The sequence below is a fragment of the Ovis aries genome, chromosome 18 (genome assembly GCF_016772045.2).
Source record: "Ovis aries strain OAR_USU_Benz2616 breed Rambouillet chromosome 18, ARS-UI_Ramb_v3.0, whole genome shotgun sequence".
Lineage (NCBI taxonomy): Eukaryota > Metazoa > Chordata > Mammalia > Artiodactyla > Bovidae > Ovis > Ovis aries.
The window spans coordinates 62613364-62622814 of NC_056071.1; the positions used below are offsets into that span (position 1 = coordinate 62613364).

Consider the following 9451-nt stretch of genomic DNA (forward strand, 5'->3'; position numbering starts at 1 on the left):
TGTCTCTCCCTTCTTCTTATATTCAGTATGTATTTGCTTCTCTGAAAAATGTCTACTAATTGATCCAGGTCCTGCATCGTCCATCACAGCACCCAAATTATTAGACTGTGGCGGTCATTTCCTCGACTTTGCCCTGGGTGGAACACCCTGCTCTCTGGAGCTGTGTAGAACAGGCTCTAGTTTGTCCGAGGTTCTCACACATTGTTGACTCCAGATACGATGTGGCTGTGGTGAGACCGGTGCAGAATTCTGATAGGTATGTTTTCAGTTGTGCAGCCCTGATTGCTGCGAGTTTCAGAATCTGGCACAAAGTCCAGTGGGTAGGCAGTAGCAGGCTGAAAGAATTATTCACCAAAAGTATGTTGAATAAGCTCAAGACTCTTCAAGCTTTTTTTGGAGGGGAGCATTTTCTGTCACCAAGTTTGTGACAAGTAAATTCTTGTCTGAAAGTATTTCTTGCTTCATTACTATTAAGGCACCTCTCTTTTTAAGTCACAAAAATAGTTGATCATAGTAGAAAATTTAAAGGCAATGGGTCAGCAAAAATAAGAGGAAAAGCAGCCTCATCACATCACCCAGGAGGGCCACTGTCGACTTTCTGCTCTGGGTCCTTTTCTTGGGACCACACGTTAAAGAAAGATGTATATCTTGTGGATTTGTTCTCTTCATACAGCTCTGTGGTCTTTTTTATTTGCCAGTGCATCCTGTTTAATGGCATATTTGTGAAACAGTCTACTGCTTAGCTTTTTTCAACATTTTATTATGAAAATTTTCAGACTTCAAAAAATCAAATTATCCAGTAAATGTATATATCCCCACCACCATCCCACTGCATGAGCTTTGTCACTTCTCTGTCCGTTTACCCACCCCGCCTCCTGGTGGTGCACATTATTTCTTTCAGAAGAGTTTACCTTGTAGCAGTTTGCTAGTATGTTGTTGACTGGAGGTATCTAGATTATCTAACCAGCCCTCACTGTTGGGTATTTAGGTTCTTCTCCATTTATATTATGGGTGTTCTCTCATTGTTGAGTTTTGAGATTTCTGGATATAAGCCAGAAATCTCCCTTCTGATTACTCATTCCGAACATAAGCCATTTATCAGTTTTGTGATTTACCCCCATCTGTAGCTTGCCCTTTCATCTTCTTGGTGGCGTCTTGAAGCACGTACATCTTTTATTTAGATGAAGTCCAGCCCACCAACACTTTCTTCTGTGGATCCTTCTCTGCCCAACTCAAGACCAGGGAGATTTCCTCCTGTGTTTTCCTCTAGAGGTTTATAGTTTTAACTCTTAGACTAGATCTGTGACCCACTTCAGTATCGATGCGGTCCTGCGTAAGTGTTGCATGAAGTAAGGGTCTCTCATTGTTTGTAGAGATTCTCCACAGTTTCTGCATCGTCTGTTGGAGAGACTGTCCTCTCCCCGTTGAGTTGCCATAGCGCCTTTGTTGCAAGTCATTTGTGTACTCTCTCATCATTTGCTACGACATAAAATAAATTCCTCGTTTTTATTTTATTCCTTTTTTTTTTTGGTGGCTTGAGCAGCAGGCGTCTGCTTCTCACGGTTGTGGCGCCGAGGGAGACCATCTGCTTTTTTCTTTTCTGCCTCTGCTCCTTTCCGCTTCACTCACCAAGCGTTTTGGAAATAGTGCCCTTGCCATGGCGGCTCCCATCTCAGCTACTGGTGGCAGGTAGTAGAGGCGTGAGGGTGTGTAAAGAATCGGAGGGGGGGCGGCCCCGCTTTTTACCCTTTCTCCTATCCACCAAGGTTGGTTATTTGCTTGGGAAAATAAGTGATAACTGTTAAAGAGTGCCTAACTGGTGAAAATTTCATAAGAACGATGATTGAATAGATGCTTTAACTGTGGAGAAAATGTCGTCTGGCATGTGCTAGGATATCAGCAAATTTCAGAAACCTTTCTTAGGACTAAAAGTTTGCTCTACTACTCTGTCTTTTGAAGTCAGCTTTCTCAGGGCAGTCATCTAATCCTGTTTTATAGTTTGTGCAAATACGATTAAATGTAAAAGTGCAGCTTAGAAAGACTTGAACTCTGCTTCACCATTAATGTACTTAGTAATAATAAGGATAGCAGGGACTTCCCCAGTGGTCCAGTGGTTAAGAATCCACCCTCCGGTGCAGGGCCTCAGATTCGATCCCTAGTCAGGGAACTAAGATTCTGCATACCACTGGGGAGCTAATTCCGTGAGCCATAGCTAGAGAGCCCCGTGCTGTGATGAAAATCCTGTGGGCCACAGCTATGACCCACTGCAGCCAAATAAGTAAGTAAAGTGTTAAAAATAGGAATAATAGTAAAGGATAGCGGTAGCTCATATTAATGAGTACTTTTGACATGCCCTCCGTGTTCCAACACTGAACATACATTGTCTCTTTATCTTTACGGTTCTCACAGAAGGTCGCTGAGGTGCTGCCACAGTCTCTTTTCATGCTGAGGAGCCTGGGGCACAGAGAGACCAGTGAGCTGCCCACCTGGTAGACTGCACGGGCCCCAGCAGGCCCCAGGTTTGAGAGTCCCAGCACGGTGCAGCTCAGAACCGACAGTGCTGGAGCTCCAGACGCTGTTTAACCTGTGATCCTCGCCTTCAGTTAGGACTCGATAGCCCCCATGGTCTTTAAACATTCATTTTTAAAAATTGGTTGTAAACATAATTGTTTACCCAGATGTGGCTCTGCCAGCATATCTTGTGTGGCTAATGTATAACAGACTGGCTTCTCTTTGAGTAATTTCAACCTTTGAGGGAGTTGAGAAGCGGAAGGAAAAGACAGTTCCGTTTCTTGTATCGGTTGCTGTTCTTGCCTAAAGGGCAGGGTGATGGTGTCCTGCACATATTAATCAGCGCGTAGGCTCATCCCTTACGTGTAATAGTCATGGTCTGGAGGTTGGGGGGTTTGCTGCCACAGTTGGGCATATGGTGTATTCTCAGTGTCCACTGACCTGGATTCTGGGAGAGGAAAGAAAGGCTTAGGACAGGGAGGGTATAGGGAGCAGGGATGAAGGAGAGGATCGAACCAAATGATGTCCAGGCCCAATACGGTGTGGTTTCTGTGGTTCTGTGGAGCTTCCTGACTCAGAACAGAACTCTTCAGGATGCCAGACGTCCACGGTCAGGGCAGCGTAAGTCAGCGTGAGGTGATCCATGGGAAAGGTGAAGGAAGCTGCAGGCTCTGCTCCTGGGGTCAGCCTCTGGCCTGGCCCCTGATGAAGCAGGACTGAGGCGTGCTTTCTTCTCCCTCCGTCTGCACCTTTCCCAAACGGAAGTACCGTGTGAGGTCCCTTTCTGTTAGTAAGCAGGGCTGGCAGGATGAGGCTCGACTCTGGTCACGACAAACCTCCTAACCCCCGGGTCTGTGGCTTCCCCCTCTGTACAGTCAGGATGACAGCCCCACCTTGCTTACCGTGGCAGGGGCTCCTTTGGCCGCCTCTGAAGGTCCTGTGGACATCGGCAGTCACTGAGGTGCTTCCCAGCTGGAGACTGAGCGCGTCCGTGAGGTAAGGGTTCGCTGGAGGTGCCAGCTTAGTCCTTCCTCTTAAACAGTGGGAAGAAGCAAGGGTTCCCATGGTCAGCATCAGGAGCCCAGAACCACAAGCACCCAGCACTGAGGACGGCTCCTCGGTTCCGGGCTGTACAGGCTGACCTAGACCAGGGTTTCTCGAGAGACAGTGACTGCAGGCAGATCAAGGCAGATTTTATTTTCAGGTAGATAGGGATTAGGGTATTCTAGGAAAGCTCATGAAGGTCAGCAAATTAGTACTAATTAATAAAATCCACATGGTTCTCAGGTTTTAAAAAAGGTTTATTGGAGCCAAGAGGCTATAAAATAAATCGACCCGAAAACTCCCATAATAATCATAGTAGTAAGTCTTTCCGGTTATAGTGCCTCACACTGTACAGAAAACTTTTCCGTGATGATCACAGCATCCCACAGGGTAAGTGAACATCATGCTCATTTTATAGCTGTAAAAACAGACCCAGAGAAGCCTGTCCAGTGCCACACAGTTGGCCATCAGCAGACCTGGCGCTAGGCGAGAGAAGAGCTCACTTTCACTGAACTTCTGCTAAATGCGAACTGCTTTCCCGTTCACTGTCTCACTTGTTCCATTGCTAAGCCGTGTCCGACTCTTTGCGACTCCGTGAACTGCTGCATGCCAGGCTTCCCTGTCCTTCACTATTTAATCCACATGTAGTCTTGAGTTGGTATAATCCCCTTATATAGATGAAGAAACTGAGGATCAAAGGGGCTAAAATAAGTTGTTCAAGCTTAACAACTAGGAAGTAACAGAACTGGTATTTGAAAATCTGGATTTTTAAAAGTATTTACAATTTATTTAGCTGTGAAAGTTGCTCAGTCGTGTCCAACTCTTTGTGACCCCATGGTCTGTGCAGTCCATGGCATTCTCCAGACCAGAATACTGGAGTGGGTAGCCTGTCCTTTCTCCAGAGGATCTTCCCTACCCAGGTCTCCTGCACTGCAGGTGGATTCTGTACCTGCTGAGCCACAAAGGAAGCCCTTTCTTAGCTGTGCCGAGTCTTTGCAGCTTGTGAGTGCTTAGTTGCATCATGCGGGAATCTAGTTCCCTGACTTGGGATCGAACCCAGGCCCCCTGTGTTGGCAGTGCGGAGTCTTAGCCACTGGACTACCAGGGAAGTCCCCAGAACTGGTATTTAAATTCAGCTGCTGTTTGGCTCCAGAACTCAGCACTGCTGCCCTCTCTTGCCTGTCAACTCATCTGTTCTTTCATTCATTCAACAGGTGTTTATTCTGTACCTGGTAGTGTTTCAGGCCTAGAGTCTCAGGCTCCACAGCTTGCTCTCATTTGAGATTGCCTGTCTCATGAAATCTGTTAGAATTGAGAGCATTGTCTGTATGAGGCTATGGTTTTTCCAGTAGTCATGTATAGATGTGACAGTTGGATCATAAAGCTGAGCGCCAAAGAATTGATGCTTTTGAACAGTGGTGTTGGAGAGGACTCTTGAGAGTCCCTTGGACTGCGAGGAGATCCAACCTAAAGGAAATCAGTCCTAAATATTCATTGGAAGGACTAACGCCGAAGCTCCAATACTTTGGCCACCTGATCCAAAGAACTGACTTACTCGAAAAGACCCTGATGCTGGCAAAGATTGAAGGCAGGAGGAGAGGGGGACGACAGAGGATGAGATGGCTGGATGGTATCACCGACTCGATGGATGTGAGTTTGAGCACTCTCTGGGAGTTGGTGATGGACAGGGAGGCCTGGTGTGCTGCAATCCATGGGGTCTCAAAGAGGCTGACACGATGAAGCAACTGAACTGAGGAGGATACATATAAAATAGTATTGTTGTTTTTATAAAAACCATACCTATTCATTGTAAAAATTCAATGAAATTGAAAAATGAAGTGCAGATGACCAGAGCATGTCAATCCCCTGGAGATAAACAGTTGTTAGCATTTTGGCCAACACACTTCTAAACATTTCTCTAGGCCCATATATGCAGAAAGAAGTGCAGTAATAACGCGGCAGCCCTGCCTAAGAGCTGCTTCCTAGCAGCGTCACGCACACCGCGTGGATTCTCACCTAAGCCCGTGAGGTGACAGTGTCACCCCACCCAGAAGGGAGCTGGCGTTGATGGTAGTGTGGTGACCTGCCCCTGGAGGGGAGCTCTGCATCTGAAGGCCAAGCTGTGAGTCCTGTGCTGAGTTGTATGTGATGGACAAGCTGACCTTGTTTTACTGCAATTTGCAGATACTGCCTTTTTTTTTTTTTTTTTTTTTTAAAACAAACGGAAGGTTTGTGGCCACCCTGGGCCAAGCAGATCTGTTGGCGCCATTTTCCCAGCAGCCTTTGCTCCCTTCATGTCTCTGTGCCTCATTTCGGTAATTCTCGCAATATCTCACACTTTTTTTTTATCATTACCGTATTTGTTATTTGATCAGCGATCTTTGTTCTCCTACGACTCACTGAAGTCTCAGATAATGGCTAGCGTTTTTTTAAGTCATAAAGTATTTCTAAGCTAAAGTATGTACATTTTCTTAAGACAGTGCTGTTGTACACTTCGTAGGCTGTAATGTAAATGTGGCTTTTATGTACACTGAGAAACCAAAGGATTTGGGCGATTCGCTTTATTCGGATATTCCCTTTACTGCGGTGATCTGGGGCTGAACACCCGGTGTCTCTGGGGTGTGCCTGTATACGGTGGTGCATAAGGGAGAGTACACTGCATGCCTTCCTGTAGCTTGCTTTATTGTTTGACTGAGGAGGTGTTTATCATACAACCGTAATTCACAATTTGTAGCAGTCCTCTGTAGTGTTTTTACTCAACAGTAGCAATGTCTCGGCAGTTAATGTCGGTCTGTCTCTGTGTATACTGTGCTTTGTTTCACCAGTCCCTTGTTGAGGATGCTTAGTTTATTTCTAGGTTTTTTTGCTATTTTAATTAATAAAGGAATCAACATCTTCCTGCCCTTTGGGTCCTAACTTGTTCTTTAGAGGAGGAGGACAGAATGCCCCCTCCCCACCCTCCAGGTGAGAATCACTGGTGTTAGAGCAGTCAGGTTCTGCAACCTGACCACGCATCAGACTCCCCTGGAGAGCTTGTTAAAAATGCAGCTTGCTGGGTTCTGCCCTCCCAAAGTCTCCGACTCATTTAGTCTGGGGAGAGGGCTGAGGGTTTTCCTCTTTGACAAGCTCCCAGGTGATACTGGAGTGGGGAGTCATTCCCTTTCCCAGGGGATCTTCCCGACCCAGGGATCAAACCTGGGCCTCTTGCCTTGGCAGGCAGATTCTTTACCATCTGAGCCACCGGGGAAGCCCGACCCTAGATGGGGTGCTGTGTTTTTCTCTTTGGTCAAAGTGAGAGGATCGGACTGACGTTTTTCTTAGACCGTTCACCTCGTCAGTGAGAACTATGAGATCTTAGACCGTTCACCTCGCCAGTGAGAACTATGAGATCCATCAACATGTGTGTTCTTCTGCTCGTGGCATACAGTGGCTCTTGAGATTTGGTTCGTTTAATGCCTGTGTTCTTTCTGCCCTCTCTTTTCTTTCTTTTATTCAGTATTTACTGTGGGGTCCATGGACGGTAGTGTCATAAGAGAGATGAATGGTTTGAGAGTGAGGCTTAGAAAATGATGAAGTGCTCATTTTTTTTTTTTCATGTTAGCAAGAATACATCTTTTGAGAAAGAACTACAGTTCCAAAGTTAGTCAGCTGCCTAACAAATCCTAGCTCAGCATCAGCAATCCAAGGGAAGGCCCTTAATCAGTTTGTCCGCATACCTATTAATTTAAACAGCAGGGTTTTATGCTGAGCGTCGGAGCTCTTTGTGTGAAGGAGCATAAACACCACTGCAAGATCCATGCCAGTGAAGCTCTTTGGGAAACTAAGAAGCAGTGCTGTTTTGGATGAGGAAAAATACCACCCTGTACATGAGAGTGGGAAATCAGAGATAGGGAAAGCTTATCAGAAATAATACATGAGAAAGAAAGACTGGCTTTTAGAGGGGAAAAAATATATTTATCTAACGCAGGACTTTTCAGGTGACACCTCTCTCAGGCGTATGTCCATGCGATTTCATTGTCATCATCAGACGTTTGTTAAATGAAGGTTTTCCTTTTTCGTCCTTGTAGATTAGGAAGTATTCGTAGGGCCAGGGTAGGTGTTCACAACATAGAGACGACGCCAGCATGGGTCCCTTCAGACCTGCGTGGCGGTGTTTCACATATACGCGTTTACCCCTCTCTGTTGCTTCCCTGCTTCCTGGCAAGATACTTCATCCCTGCCTTGCCAGGCGCTGGAAACCCCTGGTGCTCACTCAATGGGTCTCTGCTGTGACGTGAATGTTCGTGTTCCCCTCAAGATTCCCCAGGGCTTCCCTGGTGGCCCAGTGGATAAAGAGTCTGCCTGCGGTGCGGGAGAACCATCTTCCATCCCTGGGTCGGGAAGATCCCCTGGAGAAGGAAATGGCAACCCACTCCAGTAGCCTTGCCTGGAGAATCCCATGGACAGAGGAGCCTGGTGACCTACAGTCCATGGGGTCACAAAGAGTCAGACACGACTGAGTGACTAACACTTCCACTTTCTTTCCAAGATTCACATTATGTGAGGGTGTCAGGGAGGTGGGGCCTCAGGGTGGAGCCCTCAGAAGTGGGGTCCGTGCCCTTGTGAGGGGCCTCACAGAGCCCCCTGGTTCTGTCCACTCTGTGAGGACCAAGCACAGTGAAATGTGCCTGAGCCAGAAGAGGGCCCTCGCCTGACCACACTGGCCCTCTGCTCTCAGACTTCCAGCCTCTAGAACTGGGGGATACACACAGTTTATACGCCACCCCATCTGTCTGTAAGCCAGCCGGAAGGCACTAGGAACGTCTCCATTTCTGAAGGTTCCCACTAGACCAGTCCCCAGAGATGCCCTTCCTCACTTAGGCTCTTAGAGACACTCGCTTAACATGCCAAAGCCTTTGGAATCCATTCATTCTTTCAGCTCTTTAGAACAGTTAATTAATTAATCTGTTTGTTTATTCATGCTAATTCCCTAGCCTCTGTGGAAAATACAGATATGAACAAGACGTTCCCTGATTCATTCCATTTTTTTTTTTTTTTTTTTTACTTCATATTGTTGTGCCAGTTCGTGTGGGGTGGGTTTATCTGTGCCTCTCTGGAGTGGGCTTGGTTTGTGACTTCCAAGCACTGTTATATTGGAAAGAAAGGAGTGATGGGGTAGGTTTGTGAAGTTAGGAAATTAGAGTTAATTATGGTAACTGCCTCAGAATAGCCAGAGCCTGGGGGAGGGGGCTCTGAATCAGCTCCGATGAATCACATTTCCCTTTTTGTCTTTAAAGAGGACTCACGAGGCGGTAGTGGAGAGAATTCAGAGAAGCACCGAAGACTGGAAATTCTAGAAAACAAGGCCCTCCAAATTTCAGGATCATTTGACCTAGGAAGACTAAGCAATAATTTAGAATTGACTTCAGTTACTTGAAGGATTATTGTTACTTTATTTTTTTACCAATTAAGAGGAGGTAAATGCGGCAGAGGCAACAATGGACCAGATGGGAAAGAACAGTTTCTTATCCACTGCAACCAGTCCATTGGATTGGATGATAAGCTAGCTTTAGATAGTGTAGAGATACTTCAGGAAAATTACCTGAAATTTGGAGAAAAGGCAAAATGATTATTGTGTGCCTTTCCAAGGTCACTCGAGAGCGTAATCTGGTAAGCCGATCTAAAGAGTATCTGACTTTTGTAAAGTTAGATTTTAACTTGTAAAAAAATCGATAAGTGAAAAGTGAATTTTATTGTCCAGTAGAGCTCTTAATGATTTCTGTTCAGTAGGAAAGATAACCTCAAAGGTTATAGTTTAATTGCTCTGTAGGACATTAGCCAGTTTTGTATCAACTTGGCAAGATTATTACAGCATTCTTTCCTTTTCCACCAAGTTCATATGTGTTTCTTTTGTTAG

At 45.9% G+C, this 9451-nt stretch overlaps 1 protein-coding gene across 11 annotated transcripts in view; it reads left to right on the plus strand.

Annotated features, from left to right (window-relative positions):
• The window catches only part of EVL (Enah/Vasp-like), a 144254-nt gene that overhangs the window by 22311 nt on the left and 112492 nt on the right, over positions 1 to 9451 (plus strand). For 7 of the 11 annotated variants that reach the window (XR_006056917.2, XR_006056918.2, XR_006056919.2 and 4 more), the window contains exon 2: positions 3387 to 3507. The exons of 1 other annotated variant lie outside the window; for it this stretch is intronic. Coding sequence is in view for 4 of the 10 variants with exons in the window: in XM_027957391.2 (XP_027813192.2) it covers positions 3392 to 3507 (116 nt within the window). In the remaining 6 variants the exon portion in view is untranslated. The remainder of the gene's footprint in view (positions 1 to 3386; positions 3508 to 9451) is intronic. 3 more of the 11 variants (XM_027957393.3, XM_060401924.1, XM_042235485.2) reach the window with 1 other exon arrangement.